At 55.6% G+C, this 24,261-nt stretch overlaps 1 protein-coding gene across 4 annotated transcripts in view; it reads left to right on the plus strand.

Annotated features, from left to right (window-relative positions):
- Positions 1 to 24,261, plus strand: part of LPIN1 (lipin 1) — a 94,384-nt gene that overhangs the window by 37,875 nt on the left and 32,248 nt on the right. For 3 of the 4 annotated variants that reach the window (XM_016144782.2, XM_016144785.2, XM_016144784.2), the window contains 11 exons: positions 8,508 to 8,708; positions 9,472 to 9,567; positions 10,981 to 11,297; positions 12,550 to 12,666; positions 14,858 to 14,965; positions 18,446 to 18,575; positions 19,715 to 20,027; positions 20,927 to 21,020; positions 21,706 to 21,893; positions 23,219 to 23,312; positions 24,091 to 24,160. In XM_016144782.2, the coding sequence (XP_016000268.2) occupies positions 8,508 to 8,708; positions 9,472 to 9,567; positions 10,981 to 11,297; positions 12,550 to 12,666; positions 14,858 to 14,965; positions 18,446 to 18,575; positions 19,715 to 20,027; positions 20,927 to 21,020; positions 21,706 to 21,893; positions 23,219 to 23,312; positions 24,091 to 24,160 (1,728 nt within the window). The remainder of the gene's footprint in view (positions 1 to 8,507; positions 8,709 to 9,471; positions 9,568 to 10,980; positions 11,298 to 12,549; positions 12,667 to 14,857; positions 14,966 to 18,445; positions 18,576 to 19,714; positions 20,028 to 20,926; positions 21,021 to 21,705; positions 21,894 to 23,218; positions 23,313 to 24,090; positions 24,161 to 24,261) is intronic. The other variant, XM_016144783.2, reaches the window with a different exon arrangement.

Here is a 24,261-nt window from a genome sequence, read left to right on the forward strand (position 1 = left end):
TTTCGTTTTCATGCAAGTCTTAGTCATTATACCACTTTGGGGTTTCTTAGATATTGTCTTTTTTTTTTTTTTTTAAATGCTTTGGTTGAAAATCGACGCGTGTCTCCTGACGCCCTGGGGGGACGTGTTTGTGCTTTCACTCAGAGCGGGTCAGACTCCAGATTTGGACCCCAGGCATGAAGCCCCAGACCGGCATGTCTCAGAGAGCGGCCAGGGGTGGTGAGTGCAGCCCCCACCCCCATCCATGCGAGGCCTGGCCTGGGGGGCCGATAGCGCCCCCCTAGAGTGTCGGGGCACAAGGACAGTGACACAGCCAGCCTCGGGTGGCCCAGGACCACCAGAATGAAGGACGAGATGCTCCTGGGCTTCCGGGGCCTGTGGAGGAACGCTGGGAACCCCAGGGAGGCGGATTTAGTCATACCCTTGAGGAAGAACCATCCCAACGAAAAGTCAAGTGGCTTAAATACTCCTAGGGGAGGGGCGCTCACTCTTTCAAAAAGAATTCTTCAGTTTTCAGAATGGTTCGTAGATGGACATCGGTATTTGGTCGTTCAATATCCAAGCCCATTACGGTATAGGACATTCGGGTCCCCCCGCCTGGTGTCACACCCAGGGCCAGGCACAGGGTGAGCTTCGCGAGGCGTCTGCCGCGTGGAGGGGGGATGGGCGTGCGCAGGAAGGAGTGAGTTTGGGCTAGCCACTCGGCTGTCCCCAGAGACAACCTTCAGGCATTCGAGGAGGAGAGAGATTGTACCCATGAACATTTAGACGTTTCTAGTAAAATCTTTTTGCCCTTTTTCTTCGTTAACACAAAAGTAACGAGGTCCATGAGGCTTCCCCTGACTCTTAGAGCTGACGGCGGGGCTCAGCTGAGCCTCGCCCGAGCACCTTCCGCCTCACGGGCACGTGTCACCTGAGATGCCAGAGGGTGAGGCCGTCAGCTGCTCCCAGAGCAACTGGCAAGCACAGGGCACACCTGTGGAGCAAGTGGACCCATTTCCAAACCAGACACCAGCTTAGGAAAAGGAAGCAAAACTATCAACGGATGTCGCAGTGGGTAATTGTGGCCTCGCCACTGGAGAAGAGACTATTTGCATATACCGTGCATTGTACCCTCCTGCGGTATGTAAGGGCAGGAGGTTTGCAGGGTTGTCACAGTGTTGGATACAGACTTCCCTGGGTCTGACTGCTGTTCCGCCCCTTACCTGCACTGGGACTCTGGCCAGGTTAAAGACACTCTAAAGCTCAATTTCCTCCTCTGCAACATGGGAAAATTGTATCCCTTGCATCACTACGATAAACAAGGAAGCAATTTTAACTCGTGACTCTCACTGTCTGGACAGTGTAACAACCTTAGTGGTCTGCGAGAAGGGAGAGTGGCTTTAAAGGTTTGTGCCACACTGGCGTTCCCGGCCGCCGTTCCCATCTTCGCCTGGTGCTGCTGGTGAATCCGGCGGGCATTTAGAATATCTCTCCAATGTGCTCGTGCAACCAAAGTAGCCGGCCAGCCGGGACACGACACTTGGATCGATCGGCGTCCGCTGGCCGCGGAGGGCAGCAGAGAGCAGAGCGGGCAGCAGCCGGTTCTGTATCCGGGAGCGTGATCCCGCCGCTGATAACGGCGGCACAAAGCAGGCCTCGCCCGCCCGGCGGAGGCTGGGTCGGGTTTCCAGTCCGGAAGCTCCCTGGCTGTGCCTGAAACCCAGGTTCCGCAGGTGTGCCTTAGACACCTGCGTGGGGTTGGAGGCGACAGCCAGACGTGTGTCTCCTCCGTGCACAGGCAGTGGCCGAGTGGATCGTTTGCTGTGGGCGTCCTCGCCAAGGTGAATGCCAGGCCGCTTTCTGCTGGAACTCGACCGCAGCCGAGTCGTTCTTTTCGGTAGTTCTACTGCACTTGCTTCCAGTGCGTTTCCTCGTCTCTCCTTGTGTGCCAACCCCTCCCTTGTTAACACACCAGAGGGTTGCGCACCCCGGTGTGGCCGTGACAGCTCTGAGGCCATCTGGGCCCCCAACACAAACCCATGCCCCGCCCTGCCTGCCAGCGCTCCCATCCTGGTCTGCCACAGGGCTCTCCTGAGGCAGGTACACGTCCCCTGAGCCCTCGTCCTTGACGCTGGGGCATGTATTTGTGTTTAATGTGCTAAGAGAGGATGGAGACGGTTCTGATCGTCCGTCCTCTGTTTCCATGGAAGCCTGATCTAAACCAATACAACACTTTCACTTTTGAAAGGTAATCAATCACGGTACAGATTTAATTTGATCCTTCCAGGGGCACTTACTTAGCTTCACAGACTAAAAAAAAAAATTAGATTAGATTCCTAGCAACTCCTAGCAAAAGTTGAAGGAAGCACAGGAAAGGAGTTTAAGAAAAGCTGGCCGCATCTGACTCCAAACACAGCCTGGGCCCCTGGGGCGGGCCAGGCACCATGTGAGGGTGAGCAAGCCTCCTGTCCTCAGGAGGGCAGACCGGCCGGTGGACAGGGGTCTGTCCGGCCACTTGACAAATGACAGCCCACATTTATCAAGCAACTGCCCTGGCCGGGACGTAAGGTCATTATGGGGAGCCTGGGTGCCGAGGAGGAGGTTCAGGTCACAGAGCAAGGAGTTGTTCGGAGCGTGTTCACGAGCCCGAGGTGTCCCAGACAGCAGGAGAGGACGTGGAGGAGGAGATACAGCGGAGGAAGTGTAACCGCAGAGCTCTTGCGGGACGTGTCAGCCTTAAAGAGACGAGGGCAGTGGATAAGTTGAGGTGAGAAGGACTTAATGAAAATGGTGATTCTGAGAGTTGTGTTTCTTGAGACAGCTTCGTGTTCGTTTTGGCCTTGGCCGGGCTGACGTTTCTCAGTGGGGGGGAGAATCGTGGGGGCGTGTTAGCTGCTGCCCCAAGTCACCGTTTCATTCCCAAGGAGCAAACCCACAACGTTAAAGTGGAGGAACTGTTGTCTCCTAGATACTGTGCCTCTGATAACGTAATAGTCGAGAGAAGTAGAAAGAGAATCGACAGCACTTTTTCCCACTTGTATAATAAATGAGCAGAACTGTTGATTCCTGAAATGACGACTGAGGGGCTTGGCCTAAAACAATTCAGATTCTGATGCTGAGTCTTAATAATCGACGCTATTCAAGTGGAGCAGACTATTTCTTATTAATGTTGTAAATATAGGATCCCTGGTGGAAATGTGCTTTTGGGTATTTATCTTCCTCAGTGTTTTACCTCTTTGAGTCTAATATAAATACCATAGTATTTTCTAACTTAGGGAAGAATACCCGGAAAGATGGTCGATCCACGGGACGTAATAACCTCAAAAACTTGGTGTTGCTCCAGGTCAAGCTAGAAAATGTCACATCTGTCTGTCTGTCTGCCTGTCTATATCTATATCTATCTAACAGAGGTACGGATATTTTTTATGTGTTTCTTAGCCTCAGGGCTGCTCTGAATTCCACAGCATAGCTTAGAGGACCCCATTTTGGCCAAAGGGCTTTCCTGAGGTTTGGCTTAGCTCTCCCTGAAAATCTTTTGAACTGGGGTTTGTGGAATCCCATTTCGGGCAGTAAATGAAGCTCTGTCAGGTTGAAGCGGTTATTTCTTGCCAAGTTTGAGATTAAAACCAATATATTTAAAAGTAATTTTGGTATGGGGTGAATGAAGAGCAGGTGTCTCGAAGCTGTTCCCCTGGAAATTTAAGCATTTTGTTTTGTCGTTTACAGGTTTTACTTATCTTTGGTTATTCTTGAGGGATTCAGGATACTTTTTTTAAAAAAACCAAATATTCCTGAGTTTTAGGGAAAGCAATGACAGTAATGAGATTAGCAGTGCCAGTGTGGGGAGGTGAGTCCATCAGGCGGATTTGTCTGGCTTCTTCTCTTTAGATAAATCGAATTAGCTTCTTTCTTGAGCCATTTACTTCCAATTTAACTGAACGAAGTGGAGTTTGGGAACTGGCACCCAGCTGGTTTATTCCGTATTGTTTAAATATTTGTGCAGCATTTATTTAGTGGAGAGCTCGGGGGAGGGGCAGACAAAGAAAAGCAGTGAGAGATTGTCCCTGCCGCTGAGCCCCTCAGCCCCACGCAGGTGCCTGGGGTGACCTGGGCCCTCCCTCTCCCCGTCAAAGGCCCTATCCCCTGTCTCCTGGGCCCAAGCTGTCTCCAAAGAAATTTTTTTAGCTGAATAATATTCATCTTCTTGAAATGAGTTCTGGGTAATACAGTATTCTCTTTCACCTCCTTTAAAATAATAATGATAATAATAATAATAATAATAAAGTGGTAACATACTGTTTACAGTGTTAGCTGTCTTTGAGCGCACAGTTCAGCACACTTAGTATTATTACATAAGTGCCCGTCGGAGCAGCCGCCGCCACCCCATCTTCTCCAGCAAGTTTTCCTTTTGCCGGAAGCAGCTCTGCACCTGTGAAACACAAAACCCCCGAGAACGCCTGGTAATCGCCGCTCTCCTTCCTGTTTCTGTGAGTGCGTTTGCCCTGGCTGCCTCCCGGGACTGAGATCACCCAGCATTTGTCCTTGTACAGACTGGCGTGTTTCATTAGCATAACGTCCTCGAGGTCCATCCGTACGGCTGCGTGGGCCAGGGCCCCCTTCCTCTCCCAGGCTGGATGGTATTTCATCGCGTGCGTGACGCCGCGTTTTCTCTGTTCATCCTCCGCTCCGTGGACACCTGGGCCTTCCTACCCGAGTGTGGGCGCGCCTGTCTCTTCGAGACCCTGCTCTCGGAGCGGTCGGATCGAAACCCAGGGGCGGAATTAATTGCCAGACCGTGTGTCCCGTCCACTGTTAACCTTCCGCGCGGCTGGCTGTCCCGCATTCCCACCAGCCCTGCACGTGGGGCCCAGTTTCTTCACGTCCTCGCCAAAGCTGGTGTCTTTCTGTGTTTCAGATAGTAGCCATCCCGGGAGGCGTGAGCGGGGAGTACTCTCTCTGCTAACAAAACCCTCGGTGCTGAGCTCAGGTGGCCGCAGGTGTAAGTGTGGAGGTCGGGAGTGCACTGCCAGGTGGGGCCGTGACTCTGTCGTCTGTTAAGAATTATTATGGGGCAGATTTCCTGCTTCTAAACGGAGGTATTTTCAGATTCGCCAGTAAGTGATGTAATAGCGGGGATCGCTAAAGATATTAAAGCGCCCCCTGATTATTTGCGGTAGGAAAAATCCCGCGAGCCGACCCTGCGGCACGCGCAGAGGGGAGGTCGCAGGGTTGGAAATCGGGGGGGGGGGGGCTGAGTCCGTCTGTGTCCCCCTCTGCCCCTGCCACGCAGGAAGCTCTGCTGAAGTCACTTCCCGTTTCTGGGCTTCTTTCTGTGAAATGAGGGTCAGGACCCTGCCGGCTTCAGAATTCTCGGATTCTGCACGCTAACCCCGCGTTTGCTCGTTGGCAGAGGGGGAGGGATACTGTGTTTTCGAGGACACGAGAGCAGAAGAACACTGAGTGTAAATTATTCAAGATGCTCTTTCGGTTGCTACGACTTAAGGAGCCCGCGGCCTTTATCCTCGAGCAGGCGGACCTGGAATTGCACCTCGCTGGTCCTCAAGGCTGAAGTCCTCACTTTACCCCTGGGAGCCGGGATGTGAAGGGCGTTGCCATCCCATCATGAGCTTTCTCTGCCCTGTGAATGAAACACGCTGTCCTGAGGTCTTCACAGGAGCGCGTTAGCTGTGGGTTCGGGACCTCTCTGCTGGGGAGGGGGTCACCGTCATTCAGCGATGAGCACGGCTCACAGATGAGGGGCGTGAATAGAGAAGCTGTGGGGTACGGGGGGAGGTACAGGGTGGCTGGCTTCAGCGTCCAGAGCCCCGGATTCCAGGTCTGCCGGGCCACCGTGTCCCTGGGCATTTACTTCATTGCACTTTTGCTGGTCCTTCAGTTTTCTCATCTGACCGGCCTCATACCTAGGGTTTAATGTGCAAATCACGGGAACCCCAGGTAATGTACACAAAAGAAGTTGTTTAGAACACTGTGTGCTTCCTGCTTGCCCGGAGCCGGAGCCGGAGAGGCAGGCAGAGGTTTGCCTCTCGGTAAACACAGCATGTTCAAATCTAGGTCGAACATTGTGGCGAAGCTTTCTTTTATAAAATGATTCCCTATTAAAAGTATCTATCAGTGTTACAAAGAATCCTTTTGCATATCCTTCATCTTTTCAGGAACGGTCCCTCCTCCCCTTTTAGCGTGAAGGTCATTAACCTGCACCACTGAACACGCTTAGAAATTGCACGGTTTTATCTGTTTATGTGCATGTGACTTGTGTTTGTTAGTGGTGGGAGCGGACGACCTTGGCGGCGACTGCGCCTCCGGGAGACAGGTCTGTGTGCACCTCTGACATGTTTACTGGACATGTTACTCTTCCCCGCGTCCGAGGGAGGAAGGCGGATCGATCCAGAGGGCGTCACTTAATCCTAAAACGAGAAGGGAGGGCTTTCTCACACCCTGTCCTTTGTAGATTTTGTTTGTCGCTCTGGGCCCTGGTCTGTTCCAAGAGGTAAAGTCACAGTCCTTGTTTGCCTGGTGCATGCTGGGCATCTGGTCCCTCACTTTTGAACCCCATTTTCCTCATTCGTAAATCAGGGATGCTAATATCATTTCTGCTTATGTCATAGGGATTGAGGTGAGCCTTCCAAAAGGCATTTTCTGTTTTTTAAAACTTGAAAGGACAAGGCTTGATCCTTGGCCTCCAGGAAAATCTGGCAAATTAGACACCATTAGAGCAAGACATGTCACAGAATCGAACTGTGTGAACGGAGGGTCGTCAGGCACAGGTGTGCCCAAGCTCCGGCGGCTGCTGCACTCGTTGTCGGGGCCTGAGGTGGGTGAGGTCAGTGCGTGCCACGCGCCCCTGGTGAAGATCAGCACCTTGGGGAACTGAGGCAGCTGGCCTGGGAGGAAGGGTGGATCTGGGACCCACCAATTGGAAGTCGCCCTGCGCAAACCCTACCTACGCAGGTGGTGTTTGAACCACGTGGCCTCGTGAGTCTGTCTGCCAGAGCGTTACGTGTGCAGCGGGGAGGGGAGAAAGAGTGAGGGGGGCCGGGCTGCCAGAGCGGGGAGCAGGGGGCCCCAGAGGGAAGGGCCACTGAGCGCGCCCGCTCCCTGGTGAGACCGGGAGGCGGTGGGTGGGACAGCCCGGCACAGGGGCCGGAGGAAGGCTGCCGAGTGAGACCTCAGTGCCCCGAACTGGGCCGAGGTGGCCGAGTCGCATCAGGGCCGGCGACAGGGCCCAGCTGCGCGGCCGGAGGCCGGGGCCGGGCTGAGGTGGGCAGCCGGCGGGCGCGGATCAGCGCCGGGGCGGCGGACAGAGCCCAGGCCCAGCGCCCGCTCCGGCTCCCACCGCTCTGTGCTGGAGCGGCTCTCGCATGGTCCCTTTGCCTCCGTTTTTTCTGTCGCCGGCGCCATTTCTTGTCTGCATCACCATCAACGGCCAAGTGCGAGTCTTCCTGCCCTTAGTTTCTTTCCTTGCCAGTATTCCCTCCATTTTTACCGTGATGCTTTTTTCCGAATCCTGGTTCGACTGGCATTCCGTCGTCCGCCGGTCTCCCGTGGCGTCACAGGGAAATGGCCGTGCGACATGGCCGCGCCGCGGTGCCGCAACGTCTTCGCGTGGCTGCAGCTCTCTGCTCTTGCCCTGCGTGTCCTCCGGGGCGGCCACGGGCTGTCCTGCTGCGGGGCCCCCGTCCGCCTTCCGCCCCCCGAGGCCGGGGCCGCTGCGGCGCGTTCTCTGCTGTCCCCGGTCTGACTCCTCCGGCACGTCACGTGAGCAGCACAGACAGCAACGCGGGCACGTGTCGTGGGGGCCTGTGTTTTACTTCCCCCCTTTGCGCGCCTGCGAGTCCTGTCGGTGGACCACGGCTCTGCCTTATGTACCTCTGCGTCCCCGGCCCCAGGCCCGACGCAGAGTCGGCACCTTGGATGTTCGCCGAGTGGACTCGAGTCAATAGCCAGGCAGGGAAACCCAAGCCGGGCACGGACATCCCCTGGAGCGCGGGCGAGAGTCAAACAGGCAGGCGAGGCGGGGATGCAGCTGGTCAAAAATAATAATCAATTTTTTTTTCCTAAAGTGAACGTAGTCATTTTTTTTTTTCAACTATTAAGTACTTATTCTACTTGGCACCGTGGGAGATACTCAGAGGTGTCCAGTGCAGCCTCTTTTCTCAAGAGCCTTAAGGTTTAGTCCGTAAAAGCTACACGAAGTGACAGAGCATGCCCGGGTAGCGAGAGCTGTGAGGATGCTGTAGACAAGTACCGTCGGCCTCAGCGAGGAGGGGCCCAGCACTGAGGCCCCCCGGCGCGTCCAGGCTGGCCTTGCTGTGAGGCGGGGGACGTGGGCGGTGGGGGTGGGCCTTGGGGAGCCCAGTCCAGTGGCACAGAGCGACCCGGGCGAGGTGTCAGACGGGACGTGACACCCGCGTGTTTGAAGCGAGGCGTTCATTTTGATGGTCTCCAGGCAGATGGCCTCCCCCGGATGAATTCTTCGTGTGTCTGTTCGTGTCTCTGTTTTCTAGGCTCAAACCATGAATTACGTCGGGCAGCTGGCGGGCCAGGTGTTTGTGACCGTGAAGGAGCTCTACAAGGGCTTGAACCCTGCCACCTTGTCCGGGTGTATCGACATCATCGTCGTCCGCCAGCCCAACGGGAGCCTGCAGTGTTCCCCGTTCCACGTCCGCTTTGGGAAGATGGGGGTCCTGCGCTCCCGAGAGAAAGTGGTAAGAACGCAGGACCCGGCGACCCGGGGGACGGGCTCCTTCCTTGGAGGAGGTCATCATGTTTCTGTGGCTCGATGTACCTGGAGCTTGTCGCGGGCCCAGCTCTTTAGCTCTTCTCCGGTGGAAAAAGGCTGAATTGACAGTTACTAATTCACATTGTTCTGGTTACTATGGCTGTGTGAATTACTCCGGAATCTAGGGGCGTAAACTAACTGGTTTTTAAGCCCCTGGGTTCTGTGGGTTAGGAGGTCAGACCGCGTGCAGCCGGGCTGTCTGTCCTGCTCTCTGCCATCTGGGGTTCCTGCCGGAAGACTCCGGCCACGCTCGCTCACACGCCTGGCGGCTCTTGGCCGGACTCTGAGATGGGGCCCTTGACCAGCGCGCCTGCAGGTGGCCTCTCCATGTGGCCTGGGCGTCCTCACGGCGTGGTGGCTGGCCATAAGGGCAAAGGTCTACAGAGAGCCAGGTGGGCGCGGTGGTTTCTTTCTGACCTAGTCTCTGAAATCACATAGTGTCACTTCTCTTGTGCCTTGCTCGCTGGGGCCATCATGAGCCCGCCCGGGGTGGAGGCGGGGGCGGGGCGGGGCGCGGACTCCATTGCCCGATGTGGCCGAGCAGGGAGGACCAGGCTGACCGCCGGAGAGGAGGACTCGTGAGGTTTCCTTGGGACGAACGTGATCAGAGTGAGCGAGTGTGTGGCCGCGTGCCCGCCGCCCCGCCCCCAAGGGGTTTCCCCGCTGTGAACAAGTGTGTTTTCTTTTAGGTCGACATAGAAATCAATGGGGAATCTGTGGATTTGCACATGAAGTTGGGAGATAATGGAGAAGCATTTTTTGTCCAAGAGGCTGACAATGATCAGGTGAGCGGGGCCGGTGGTAAAGGTTGGCTCCTGGCGTTGCGCTTTGAGAAGGGCGTTTCTGGGACACGGAGCGGACGCGCGGGCCGGGGGGCGAGGTGCTGGCGCCGGGCGGTGTGGACGGTGCAGCCGACAGAAGCGCCTGCGCTGGGGCCGGAGCCGGGCGGACTGCGCGCGCCGCGTCCACCCCGCCGCCCCGGCTGCCGCCGCGTGCTCGCTGGTCCCCGGGGACCGCGGAGGCGAATCGCGCTGGCCCGAACGAACCCTTGTCCAGAGCACACCGGGTATCCCGGCGTCGAGTCTCAGAGGGCTGAGCAGTCTCATTTCCGTTCAGCGAGTGACCGGGTCGCTTTTCTTTTCATTATTTAAGAATTTGTAACAGCCCGACTGAGGTAAGTGTCCTACCACACGATTTATCCATTTCCCATGTGCAGTCCAGTGGCGTCTGGTATTTTCACAGATGTGCGGCCAGCCAGTTTCGCATTATGTTCATCACCTCGGAAAAGAAGCTGTGCCCTTTAGCCGTCACCTCCCCAAACCCCCGGCCCCTCCCTGCCGAGTCCTGAGCAACCACTAATCCCTGCCCACGCTTCACCTTCCTATCCGGAGGGAAGGCTGTGAAGATTACTGATTAGTTCCTAATGGCGCTTGGACAGAAATCCTTTACATTTTTCACTCCCGTCCGCCCCTTGGCGTTAGACAGGCTTTAGGCTGTAAGAGCGGAGGATTTGGGGTGAGGACGCCGCAGCAGCTGCAGAGGGCCTGCTGGGCTGGCCTGGCAGGGCGCTGGGGGGCCCGAGTGTGTCTCCTCCCCCACGGATGCCCCTGAGGGGCTGCTGGAAGCTGGGGAGCCCGTGTCCTTCCTCACCACGTTGCTGCGGGATGTGCTCTGGCACAGGCAGGCACTTGGGGTGCAGTGATGGGGGGCTGTCTGATGTCTCTTTAAAACATTAACATCTCAATTTATTGTGTATTAAAAAATACACATTCTCTCTCTCTCTCTCTCTCTCTCTCTCTCTCTCTCAGACACACACACACGCACACGCACACACACATGCACCCTTACACACACTTATATGCAAAATTGAGTCCAGTTATGCAATGACTAAAAAAGCCCATTTTTGTCATCTTTACCCTGGATATTTCAGACAAAATTGGATTTTGTTGACCTGAAATCACTCATAATTACCTCAGTTAGTTAAGGTTATAAAAATGCGGGATTCAGTACAAAGTGGTATTTGATGAAATTGCCCATCAAATTCGGCAGCCGCGTCCCCGGATCACGGTGACGTTCGGTCACACGGCCTGCGTGGCCCTCCCTGGGGAGGGCCGGGACCCCCGTTGGCACCCGCAGGCCTCGGGCACCGTCCCGCTCCGTCAGCCGAAGTGAACGAGACTGTGTTGGCCCCATTCCAGGAGGTGATCCCCATGCACCTGGCCACGTCCCCGATCCTGTCCGAAGGAGCCTCGCGGATGGAGAGCCAGCTGAAGAGGAGCTCGGTGGACAGGGCACGGAGCCTGGACCCCGGCACGTCCTCCCAGGCCCTGCCTCCCACGGAGACCCCTTCGAGCGGCTCTCTGGTGAAGAAGCGAAGAAAGAGGCGGAGGAAGTCCCAGCTGGACAGCCTGAAGAGAGACGACGACATGGACACGTCCGAGGACGAGGACGTGTTCCCCATAGACATGAGCTCCGACGAGGAGGCGGAGCCGCCCGACCCGCCGCCCGGCGGCCGGTGAGCGGGCCGGGCCGGGCCGGGCTGGGCCGGGCCGGAGCGGGCGGGAGGGCCGTGTGCAGCTGGTTTTATAAACTTCCCCCCTCAGGATCCCTTTTTCTTTTGTTCACGCATTTGAGACCGGATTTTGGAATTCTGAGCACTTAATCTTAAGGTAGCAAAAAGATTTGATGTCACTCATCACCAGGCGACAGTGGGTGACGCCAGACCTCCTTGGCTGCTGACGTCAGCATTCCAGAACAGAGCCAAGAAGCAGGAACTGAGCAAACCGGGCTTCGCGCGCGAACCGCGTACCCGGCGCTCGGCTCACCTGCAGCCTGAGTGACCTGGGCTCAGTGAGGAACGTGACCGGGTCCTCTACGCGCAAATAGTTCCTCTTCCGTTTGCATTAGGCCCAAGGGTTAAGAGACACCTGTTTTATTTTTTCATTCTGTTTCTGCGCATTACTATTTTGCTGAAAAAAAAAAAGAGCCAGTTTTAAAAGAAAACTCATTTGTAAAGAATATTTGATGTTTCAGATTTTTATGTCATTTAGTGTAATTTTTGATAAGGAGCATTGGGATCGTCCCCCTGCGACTCGGCAGCATGGAGTTTCCCTGACCGAGAGGCTCGGAGCCCGGGGGGCCGGCTTTATCTCAGGCCCCCGCCCTGCGCCTCCCTGCGTGGCTTTCAGCTCCCCAGCTTAGTGATGGGTAGTTCAGGTGACATCAGAAGGTGGCGGACTGTACTCTGTGAGGATTGCATTCTACCTGAGACGAGGTAGATTCGCGGCCGTTCGTCCTTCTAAGGTGCATCTGGCTTACGGCATTTATCCGTCCTGCCGGACGAAACGCTGTCCGTGCGCGCTAATTCGGTTGTTCAGCAGCACCCCCCGGGCATCGCGAGAGGTTCAACGTCCCCGGTTCCGGTTCGGGGACCGATCTGCCTCTTTTGGGCGATGACACGTGACAGGCGACCGTGTCCGCGGGGCTACGATGTCAGTAACGGGCAGCGTGTGATGTCTGTGCGAACGCCCGAACCAGTTCTGCCCGAGCGCAAATGCACATAACACAGTCACCCACGTCCGCCCCTCACTCTTTCCCCCTCTCTGAAGCCTGGACCACGGCTGCGCGGCTCAAAAAGAGGTCCCGTTAATCTGCAAAGTGCTTAGAGACTGTCAGGAACAGGTGGACGTGTGCCTTTGCTGTGCATTCATCACTGGTAATTCTTTGACTTTAATATATATATATATGTTTTTTTTCCTTTTCACCAGAACTCTCTCTAGTACATTCCAAGAAGATATTCCTAAGGAAAACCTTCCCCCAGCGATGACTTATTCTCAGTCAGCATCATACCCTAATTCCGATAGAGAGTGGTCCCCCAACTCCAGGTAAGCTGCTGGTGTGTGTGGCAGTGGGTTCACCTGTCCTGGTCCAGACGATTTGGAGTCAGTGATAGGAAGCGTGTTTAATAAAATAGTGAAACATAAATAAAAAATGGAAAGAGTCGGGACCAGAAAAAATGCAAGTTAGAGTAGGAGGCGCATTACAAGTCAGGGTTAAAAGCAACATGTGCAGCTTGTAATTGTCTGTCTAATATTAACATTGAACTGCATGTGTAGCTCTGGGCTCCCAGAGGTGACCTTGAAAGGAGGCTCACTTGGCAAGTTACACGATGCTAAATGTCAACAGGAGAAAACGGGTCCTTTCTTGATACTTACCTCTCAAGGGAGATTCAAATGCAGAGAGGTTGGCTGGGGCCGCTGAGGTCACCTGGGGCTGTTAGAATGACCTCTTCTCCTGCCTCCTGCTGGTGCTTACTCCGCTCTGCCGAATCCAAGGATTTTATTTCCCTGAAATGAACGTCCGGCGTAAACAGGGAGAAGCGGAGCTGCCCAGCTTGCGTATCTCCAAACCGAGGGTCCCACGACCCCCAAGTCACTGACACCTGTGAGAATGTGGGTGCCTCGTCTAGGCAGTTTGCTGAACTGGGGAGGGGACAGATCTAAAACGTGTCTTCTCAAGTAGGGATGATGTTGGCCCAACAGGCTGCGCAAAAGTCTTAGATACTATCATGGTCTGTGGCCTGTGATGAGTCACAAAGAGAGGCACAGTATATCTATGGCATTAACGTTCATGGCGGAGGGAGGGCCGTTAAGGAAAACAGGTCTCGAGATGCCTGGGGGCATGGCGGCAATGAGGAAGAGGCGGAGAAATACCGATCTAAGTGATAACGTGACATTCTTGGGTTATTCTCACTCCTGATGTGCTAGGTCTACTTCAGGTTTAAAGTGGGGGTGCAGGAGTCTCACAGGGGCTCCTCAGGGCTCTGGCATGTGCCGCAGAAGCTTTCTGCCCAAAGCTAGTCTCGTGAAAACGCCACCCCTGGCTCCAGCTGGACCAGAGGAGTCTCGTTAGTAAGGTAGCACAGTGAGCTGTGTGTGTGCCGAACTTGAGGTCGGAGAAAAATAGATGTGCCACGTGCCTGGTTTCCAGCCAGGACTGTGACAGTGAATGCCAGTCCCTCAGGGTGGGCTGGGGACCTGCGAGGCCCCCTCACTGAGGTCTGTCAGTCTAAAGACCGGTCCTGTCCATCAGAAACAAATTACTAACAACACATGGAAATTAAAATGTTCTGGCAGCCATGCCGAAAGTGTAAGAAGAAACGGATGAACTTCGATGATGTATTTCATTTGACCCAGCGTGTCCAAAAAGTCACCTCAAGTGATCAGTTTTTTAAAAAAAAATTACTGCGATATTTCACATTCTCGTTTCCATTCAAAGCCTATGTAATCACTGTGTGTCCCACACGTACGGAACATCTCGATTCGGAATGGCCACATTTCACATGCTCCGTGTCCACTGCGGCTAGTGGCTGTTACAGTGGATGGTGCAGACGTAAGACCTTTCTAGAAAGAGCCTCGTGCATTGTCTCCCGCGGTCCGTGGAGATCAACCCTCAGGAGGGGAACACACTACCGTGTGTACTTCAGGAAGAAAGTACGCGGAATGGCTAGAAACCGCTAGTAGGTCGAAAAATCTGCTCAAACACCTTAGAGTAACTGCACGGATTTAAAGGCAATGTTTCAAGCACAACCTTGAATAGGTTTCCCTGTCTTTTCACGTTTTGCTCCATGCATCCAGAATAATGACTGTGTCAGATTGCGCGGATTAGACCACTGTCAGAGGCAGATTAGGACAGGTGCATTTCCGTGCTTGGAATTTTGTGTTTCCTTTAAAGAGACCACTGGCAGCACAAACTCACCGACTCTTGCGGTGCGTGGTTTGACGCAGCACTAAATTCCGACCAGAGGAAAACTGTCATTTATGGGCGTATGAATGAAAGAGAAAGCGAAATGGGTCTTCCAGCAGTTTCCTGTTTTTGCGGTTAAGACGATTCATGTTGATTTCTTAGTGATCTCAACACACCGTCCCTCGTCTGCCGTTGTCAGAGGCCTACGTGTGTTCATTTTCTTGCACATGCGGCGGTTACGAGCGCCCATATACTTTCTAGATGAAATTCCGATTCACTTAATTGACCTATGATTTTTCTTTCTTTTAATGTGTATCCCGTGGCATCCAGTAGCCTGATAGATTGCAAAAGGACCCCCCCTCCTCCTGCGGCCGCGGCCGAGGGCGGGCTTTCCAGCTCCTGCCCGCCACAGTCGTCTCATTTCCACGCTTCGGAAAGGTAGTCGGCGCGCGCCTTCCCCGCCCGGGCGTCTTCCGCGACGCTCCCAGGCCGCCCTCCCGACTAACCGAGTCGCTTACGCGGAAAGCACATCCAGAGCCCATGAAATGGAAAATGTGCTCTAACACTTACAAATCTATTTTACTAACCAGCCGAATTCATTATGCAGAAAATGCCTAAAGATCCCACGAAATGAAAAATTTGATCTAACGCTTACTGTTTGACTAACCAAATTACTTCTGAAGCAAATACGTGAAGATGATTATTTCACTTCCATTTTAAGCATTGTAGATGATTCGATTTTTTTTTTTTTTTTTTTAAGTACTCAATTTGACTCTCTGGGATTTATGGTTAAGCATATAGTTCTTCCCAATTCTGGAGCGATTTGAAAAATAGAATAATGAAATCAAAATTGGGACTGTGATCTTCCGTTTTGTGTCTAGGGTTGTTTGACAAATAAGTCTGCGAGATTTTTTTTTTTCAGGACGCCACTTGAACGTAAGGGAAGCCAGTGTTATAAATGTTTAAATTGCCTCTTAGACTTTCTGAATGATGGGGTCAGACATTTGCGCAGCATTTGCGGAATGGAGTCGTAGAGAACAGCTCAGGGCGGATCTCGAGGCCCAGGTTCACGGGTTTGGATCTTGAGGCCCAGGATCACGGATTTGGATCTCGAGTCCAGGATCACGGGTTTGGATCCCGAGGCCCAGGATCACGAGTTTGGATCCCGAGGCCCAGGATCACGGATTTGGATCCCGAGGCCCAGGATCACGGGTTTGGATCCCGAGTCCAGGATCACGGGTTTGGATCTCGAGTCCAGGATCACGGGTTTGGATCCCGAGGTCCAGGATCACGGGTTTGGATCCCAAGTCCAGGATCACGGGTTTGGATCCCGAGGCCCAGGATCACGGGTTTGGATCCCGAGGCCCAGGATCACGGGTTTGGATCCCGAGTCCAGGATCACGGGTTTGGATCCCGAGGCCCAGGATCACGGGTTTGGATCTCGAGTCCAGGATCACGGGTTTGGATCCCGAGTCCAGGATCACGGGTTTGTCCCCTGTCGCACGCCGTGGTCTCAGGTTTCTGCCCCTGTTCCCGTTGCTGCCCACACGCCGACCCGCCCACGCAGAGGACTTAGCGCCGTTTACTCTCACACTTGAGCGAACGAAGCGGCCATTACTTTCTACGTGGGAAGCTCTCTTTCTTTGTGAGTCAAGAACCAAATCTTAGGGTGCGCTTCGCTCAGAGGTGACCTGTGCAGAAGAAAGGTCATTTTAAAATGAGTCGCGAGCAGTCATCACCAATTTGCCTCATTGGGACTGGCAAAAATAACTGCGAATGTCACGTGGCTAACAAATACGTTTTTTATGAAAATCGGTCAGTGACTGTGTAAGCGTACTGTTTTGAACAACTCTTGATCTTAAAAGTCTAATGTTCCATGATGGGAGATGTTGGAATCATCCTTCTCTTTAGTCACATGCAGTTCTGGGAGTCTGGCTCCCAGGTCATCTTCCCTCGGTCTGGGTCCCCCGATGAGCAGGCAGAGTGTGTGCGTGTGTACCGCGTCCGGATTCTATTGAGAAAGGCCGGTGTGGCCTAAGCGGCCAGCTCCCCCTCTAGCAGCATCTTGGATGCGAGAGGCGAGGCCTGCTAGCTTATGACCGTCACGCGGGGCTTGGAGACCCGAAGGCCTCTGTGGCAGGCTTTGGGCTCATGGCGTTCAGGACGGGCCCGGACTGCCAGGGAGTCCGGAGTCGGGAGGGGCTCTGCGCTCAGCATTTGCATTCTTCCAGAGCGCAGTGGCCGCTGATCCTACCATGGGCCAAACCTGGCCTGCCGTCTGTCTCTGGGACGTTCTGTGGGAGCACAGCCAGTTTGCGCGCTCTCTGGGGCCGCTTTTGTGCTGTGATGGCAGAATGGGGTCGTTGTGACGGGGATCGCATTGCCCGCAAAGCCTGAAGTATTTGCCTCCTGGCCATTTACAGAAAAAGTCTGCTCACCCCCTGACCCAGAGCAAGCTCAGCCTAATGGGCTTTACTTAATTTAGTGGCAGTGGGTGAGACGATTTATTGTCGTGCAGAATTTGTAACAGAATACAGATTATATTTTGCGTGACACATATAAGGGCAGGAGCTTTTCACACAGATGCTCCGGGGTTTGGGTGCGGCACTGGGGAGGGCAGGAAGCCGCCTCCCGTGGTGTCTGGAGGAAGTCGGGGTTCGGGTTGCAGGTGCAGTAGCCACGAAGGCCCCTCGCCAGGGGCCGCCACACTCCCTTGGCCACGTTTCACTGACATTCAACTTCGGTGTCAGAAAAGCGTTGGCTTTTTGGAGAAGAGCATGCGTACAGAACTAGAGGACACGAGAGAGGCCGGAGGACCCTCAGGTGTGTGGAGCGCCCGGGTCCCTTCTCACGGGCCGCTCGCTTCCCGGGAAGCAGGAGAGCGTGCGAGTGGTGGGAAAGCCGTATTCGATGGCGCGGAATCGCGCCGAGCCGGATGCGGAGCGAGGCGGGCCGTGGAAGGAGCTGCAGCAGGGAAGTGTCGGCGGCCTTGTGTCTCGGTTTACGCCATCTTCCTCCAGAGGAAACGATGTGGGAGAGTAAAGGCAAGGAGTAATTAAGTGGGAATTTGCTTCCCCTTTGAATGCTGTTGAGAATTCGGTGAGAATTTTGTGGGTCCGTCGATTACTCTCGGCTGGTGACTTTGGCCGGACGGAAATAAGAGCTTTTTTTACGTCTCGAGTAAACATCTATGTATACAGAGACGCAGAGATGAGAACGCGAGCTACAGCCACCGAAAAGCCGGCCCGAGGGTTTCGCGCTGTGACGCGTTGTCCCAGGAAGGGCCTTAGCAAGGAGGAATGTCCCACGTATTCCTGGAATGTGCGATGTTCCATGAAATTTCACCTTGGAGGCTCCTGCCACGCTGGCAGGTTGGTTCGTGGCGTCCGGCACGCGCGGCGAGGTTGCCACGCGACGCGCTCGAAGCCCGCGCGGAGCCTCCGCTGTTTTGAGCACAGAACGTGGTGGGCGTGTGTAGGAGGCGGCCGGGACCCTTTGGCGGCTGCTGGGAGTTGAGAGGTCCGATCTGGAAGGTGGAGTGCAGGAGAGGAGAGCTCAGGGTGCGACGGGGTGAGATGGGCTGAAATTAAAACAGACTCTCTTTTCCTGTCTCTTTTCATCTCTCTCTCTTTTGTTTCATTTCCCCTCTTTTTAACGCTCCCTCTGATCTTCCCTCTTGGAATCTGGCGGCAGGTTGGGGCGGGGTGACTTCCCCCCCGGGAGCACCTTCCACCTGGACAGGGGTGTTCTGTGGACCCCTGGTGGCCACGGATGGGACGCGTCCCAAAGCCGTGCTCCTAGGGCAATGGGGGCTTGGGTGCATTTCCTGGGCTATGCGAACCACAGAACTCTGGTCCCCAAACATTTTTTAAAAAGCTTCTCTTCCCGCTTTAATCGCAGGTCTGTGTTTTTTTTAAGTCCTTCAGGTTCCCGGCCTTCGACGCCTAAAAGTGATTCAGAATTGGTCAGTAAGTCCACGGACAGAGCGACGCAGAAGAACAACCTAGAAATGCTCTGGCTGTGGGGCGAATTGCCACAAGCTGCAAAGGTGAGTCTTTCCCCCGCTTGGATTCTGCCACGCCCCGAAGATAGCTGCTAAAAGCGCGAACTGGGCGCGGTGTTTGCTTTCAGGGCATTCGATTTCATAATCCAATGTAGTTACAAGAATCTTGACTTATATTGTTACATTTCAAGCTGTTTTTGTTTTTTTAATTATTGTCAAGTCCCTGAAAGGTGCCTCTTGTATCCCCAGTAAATGTTTGTAATATGAACAAATGAATGAATGAGTGAGCGAGCGAGCGAAGGTTGGACGTGTTCCCGTTAGGACTCGAGGTGCAGAGCCCTTTGGAGAGCAGGTCTGTGGAGGCGGAAGCTGTAGCTTCCAGCCCTTTCTGGATTGTATTTAGCTTTCACGGAAAACGCTGATGTCTCTGCCCACGAGCTGTGGTGCTGACCCGGGCAGCCAGCTCTACCAATCCGAGTCATCCGTTGCTGGCAAAGCAGCATCAAAGTGCAGACCCATCGCTTCTGGAAAACGGTCCCAGCCGCAGAGCGGCCGAGCCGCTGCTTCCGCTTGTGCTGGAGGCCGCGGGGTCAGAGGCCTTTCTAGGGCACGAATCGCCTTCCGATTTCTGTTTGGATGACTCTGTTCTCTATCTAGAAACTCCTTGGAGAGACAGAATCAGAAAGGCTAATTTCCCACTCATGTGAACCAACCATCAAATCTCTGCTTTTTTGGGTTGAGATAGAACATGTGTACTTAGAAATACCCGGATCGTACGTGTATAGATCAGTCGGTCTCTACACCGTGGACGTGTCCGCGCGGCTTGCACCCAGACCAAGACGTGGGGCTCAACCGGCCACTCGGAACCCCCCGCCCCCACCCCTAACCGACTTCCCGCAGGGCAGACGCGCTCGGCTCTAACCGCAGAGATGGGTTTTGCGAGAGTCACCCTGTTCTATACGAAAGTCGCTTTGCTTTGGGAGTAATATTCTTGATATCTGGACTGTTTGGCAGGAGTAGAACTCACAAGGGGTCACCGGTGACTCCCGAGGCGTAAGCCTCTCCCCGCAAACTGTGGACAGTCGGGCGGATCCTTGTGGCTGCTCGTGGTTCTTCGCTTAACTTCCGTTTTCTGTCGGTCCGTGCTTTGACCTTCTTCGCCTGTCTGTCTCCTTTCAATCTAGTCTCCACACAAGATGAAGGATTCCAGCCCGCTGAACACTAGAAAAAACTGCGATAAGATGCACTTCCAGGCCATCCTCAGTGAGTCTTCGGATGGGTTCAGCGACCAGTCGCCGACGCTGGCCGGGGGGCCTCCCGTGCAGCCGCTTTTAGAGGAGAGCAAGTCTCAGACAGAGATGCAGTTTGAGAACGAAGAAGACATCGAGGCCTTGGGAGCCGCAGCCCCGCCTTTACCCACGGCCGAAGCCCCCAAACCCCTCCCTGCCAGTGCAGCCTCGACGGTGGGCAAGATGGACTCGCCCGCTAGGAAAAAAGGTGCGGGGGCAGGGCGTGGAAACCGAACTATGACATCTGTCATGTTCAGTCTGTGCCCTTTGGCTGACCTCTTAATTTCATGGATTGAGTCACAGAGAAACAGACGCGAAAGGGGCCTTGGGGCCCGGGTAGCGGACCCCTCATTTCACAGCTCGGCGTGCTGGGGTCCGGAGGGCTCGAGCCCTTTTCTGCGCGCTCCGGGGCTCCACGGAGGAAGCTGGTTATTAAGCTGATCCTGGTCCCTTTCCTTTTGCCCCTAGTTCCTTTCTAGCACGTGACTCTTTTAAGTTTCTGCCCGTCACGGTTCAGACGACCATCTCTTTGTTTTGCCCGACTCCCGGACTAGAGCATGCGCTCCGCGAGATCGAGGCTCTTTCTGGCCCGTTTTACCTTTGCTAACAATAGCAGCCGGCACATAGTAGGTGCTGCATAAGCCCTAGTTGCAGGCACACCGGCAGGGCGCGTGTCGGGAGTCATGGTGTCACACCCCGTCTCTTAGCCGCTTGGCCTCGCACAGCCTCCTAGATTCGTGTGAACGGGTGACGTGGTTCTCCGGTGTGTCGATGGGGAAGTAAGTGCCTCATGAAAGCTCGGTCGTGGGACAGCGATGGTGACCGCTTTACCGTCGTGGCTGCCGGGTCCCCTTCAGGCACGTCGCAGATGGGGAGCTGAGGGTCGGCAGGGTCACGGAGCGTGATCCAGGCCACGCAGGTGGCGAGTGGCATGTGTCGACCGGGGCGCCTGCCGCCGACTCCCGACGGTGCGACTCTGGGGCCGGTGCGGGCGCCGGCGAGCGCATTCGCACGCTGGGCTGAAGCGCCGTTCTAGAGACTCTCAGGGAGTCCGTGGGGTGGCTTTTGGAAGAACGGTGTTCTGACCGGACCCTTTGGCTCTTGTAGACAAACGAAGCAGACACCTGGGTGCCGACGGCGTCTACCTGGATGACCTCACGGACATGGACCCCGAGGTGGCCGCCCTGTATTTTCCCAAAAAGTAAAATTTCTCTTTATTCCTCACATCATTTCGTGTAATCTGAATAGTAATCCGTGCGAGTCCACGTCTCCCTTTTATTCGACTGGGAAGTAAGAAAAGGCAGCGGGAGGCTCGCATTTTCCTGCGAAAAGCAGCCAGTAGTGACGTTGGGCTCTCTCCGCAGACGGAAGCGTGCGCACGGATCTCTGGGTGGCCAGCTTTCCCCGCTCCGAGCGGGAGTGCAGGCACAGGGCCGTGTCCCCTGACCACACGGGTCGGGTCGCTTTGCTCACTGGCCCACAGCCCAAACCCACGGCGAGGCGTGGGCAGCTCCCGCCCTCCAGGAAGGGGTCTCCCCGGCCCCTTGGGGGTCTATCTTCAGTTCTCCTGTGATCTGCAGGGAGGGCCGGCCTCTCACAGGGCACACGCACAGAGCTGCGACCTCTTAGGACAGTCGCTTCATCTCACGCGGGTTTGGGAGGGGAGGCAGGGAGCTACAGTAGGCAAAAAATAATGGTCTCCTGTAAGGTGATTGATTCCTTTAGCTTGTCTCCGCTTGTCACGGTGCTTTAAGGAGCAGTCTGCCCCCTGGTGGTCATTTGCGGCTCCGAGGGGCGGCAGGCTGCTGGAGAGAGTCACCTAGTGTCCGTGGGAGACCTAGGTGAGGAACAACCCTCAGGGCACCCTCTCTTCTTCCTGCTTCCAGCGGGGACCCTGCCGGGCTCCCCAAACACGCCGACAACGGGGCCCGGTCCGCCAACCAGTCCCCGCAGTCCGTGGGCAGCTCCGGCATCGACAGTGGCGTGGAGAGCACCTCGGACGGCCTGCGGGACCTGCCGTCCATCGCCATCTCGCTGTGCGGGGGCCTCAGCGACAACCGGGAGATCACCAAAGGTACGGGCCGGGCGCGGGGCTGGTCTTCGAGCCAAGGGCGCCCTCGTGTGGCCGCTGGTCAGAACGTCCAGAAGCCTGGGCTTCGGTGCGGCGCTCACGGCCGATGTCACTTTGGCTTGCGAGGCTAATGACAGCAGGAAGGACTCCCCGTTGCTCCTGAGCCGCATGTTGCTGGCTTGCACTTGGCTGACCTCTGGGTTCTGTGTCCACACATGGCTTCAGGCAGGACGAGGCCACTGGGGTCGCTTGTGGCCAGCGCCTGTGCTGAGCACCGGCGGCCCCCAGGGGCCGGCAGTGCGATGTGAGCAGAGCACGGGGCGTTGCCAGGGTGCCGAGATGCGGTGGGCTTAGCGGAGGGAGAGACGCTTCCCAGCGGGATCTGAAGGGTGCTCTTAGGCTTGGCTTGGGGTGGGGTGGGGGGTGAATGAATTCACAGCACCCGTCACCTGGGTAAAGTGATTTCCCAGTGTCTCGTGATCGTCACGTGGCGAGGTGGCCCAGGATCCCTGGCTGATGCCGCCCGCCGTGACCAATGGTCTGAAGTTTCAGCAGGGCGTGGGGCAAGGGCGTGTGCTTCCTCCTGCCCCGAGGGGCCGCCCCCGACTCCGGTCTCCATTCCGAAGTCCCTTCAAGGCTCTGTGGATTTCTTCTCGCGCGGAGACTGGGCCCCTGATTCCGGCATCTGTGCCAGCTCAGTCGTCACCCCGACGATGAGCAAAGCCGGGGCTGCCTCCCGGCCCTGTGACCGTCCCTCCCGCTCTGCACGAGCTGGGCTGGCTCAGCCCCTGTGCCCGCAGGTGACAGTGCTCAGAATCAGAATCCCACCCGCTGGTGTCGAGGGAGCCCTTGCTTAGGCAGGACACTGAGCTTCCCATCTCACCATCCCCACAGCCTCTGAGGAAGTGGGCGTGGCTATGCTCCGCCCCTTAGGGTGGGGGAGCTGAGGCCCGGGGAGACTGATCACAAGGTCACACAATGAATGCGACTTGACCCGAGGTCGCCTGGTCTCCGAGCCCTGCTGATGCATCTTCGGCGGATGTGTGTTTGCCGTATTTTCCACACACCTGCCCTCTGCGTGAATGCGTGCGCCCCGAGTGAGGGTACGCCTTCCCCCCGCCCCCCTCAGGCTGCCCAGCCTTCCTCTATTCCTGCCTGGATGCTGCCCCCAAGCAGACCGAAGCCCTCCTTACAAATGCATTGTAAGAACCGTCCGCACAGGTGAAACGTATGAGCCCCGTGGAAACTTACCTGTGGGCGCGAGTGAGAACAGGCCTTTTTTTTTTTAACCAGGTTTTATGTTCTCCCCATCCCCCACGCTTTCACAGATGCGTTTCTGGAGCAAGCCGTGTCATACCAACAGTTCGTGGACAACCCTGCCCTCATCGACGACCCCCATCTCGTGGTGAAGATCGGGAACAAGTACGTGCCTCCTGAGGGGCGTCCTGCCGGTCACGTGATGATGGCCTTTCGGTTTCAGCTTTTCAAATTCGGAGACCTGGACAGTCGGCCTTAGAAGTTGTCTTACGCATTCGCATCTTATTTTGTTTTATTTACGTCTCTGTCAAAATCGATTACTGTCGATTCACCATTGGCAAAGTGCCACGTCGCGAGGCAGGCAGCAGGTGGACGTAACCATTGATCTTGCGGATTTTGACGCCCATCCGCCCCAGATTTCACGCCGCAGCGTGGGGGGCCCTGGGCCTGTGGGACTGTGGCCCGGGGGTAACGGCATCGACCGCATGCCCGCCCCTGGAACCTTCCTCGCGTGCGGTCGGGGGAGGTGCGGGGGTCTTTGTAGGCTGCCGGCGACCTTTTCTCCCCAAGCGGGAGTCATGGAGGTTTCTGCATCAGCGTAGGGTTCGCTAGCGGCCTCTTCCTGGAAACGTGGCCGCGAAGGCCACGGCGCGTTGCTGGCTTGACACGCGGGGCTCGGGCCGCTCTCCAGCGGGCCGCGGGGGTCTCGTCACCTCTGGCTGGCTTGCTGCTGCCTCGGCGGCTGCTCGTCCCCGTGTGGACACCGCAGGGTTCGATGGAGAGGGTGGGACTTAAGGGAGGGCTGGGGGGCGTAGGCAACAGTGTTGGGCTCTTTAAGGGCCCTGCTGGAGTTCCAGAACTTTCCATGGCACTTCTCATCACACTGGGAAGACTTCAGTCTGACTTTTGGCCTTTTGACCTTTATTTTCCTATTTCCTGTTAGATATTACAACTGGACAACAGCCGCGCCACTGCTCCTGGCCATGCAGGCCTTCCAGAAACCTCTGCCAAAGGTGAGCTTTAACGAGAGAGACAAGAGGACAGAGAGCGAGGGACCGATTCCTCGGGGGAGGGGGCTTGGAATTTAAATTTTGGTTTAAGAACCGCAAAGTCA

The sequence above is a fragment of the Rousettus aegyptiacus genome, unplaced genomic scaffold (assembly GCF_014176215.1).
Source record: "Rousettus aegyptiacus isolate mRouAeg1 unplaced genomic scaffold, mRouAeg1.p scaffold_m13_p_7, whole genome shotgun sequence".
NCBI classification, from domain to species: Eukaryota; Metazoa; Chordata; class Mammalia; order Chiroptera; family Pteropodidae; genus Rousettus; species Rousettus aegyptiacus.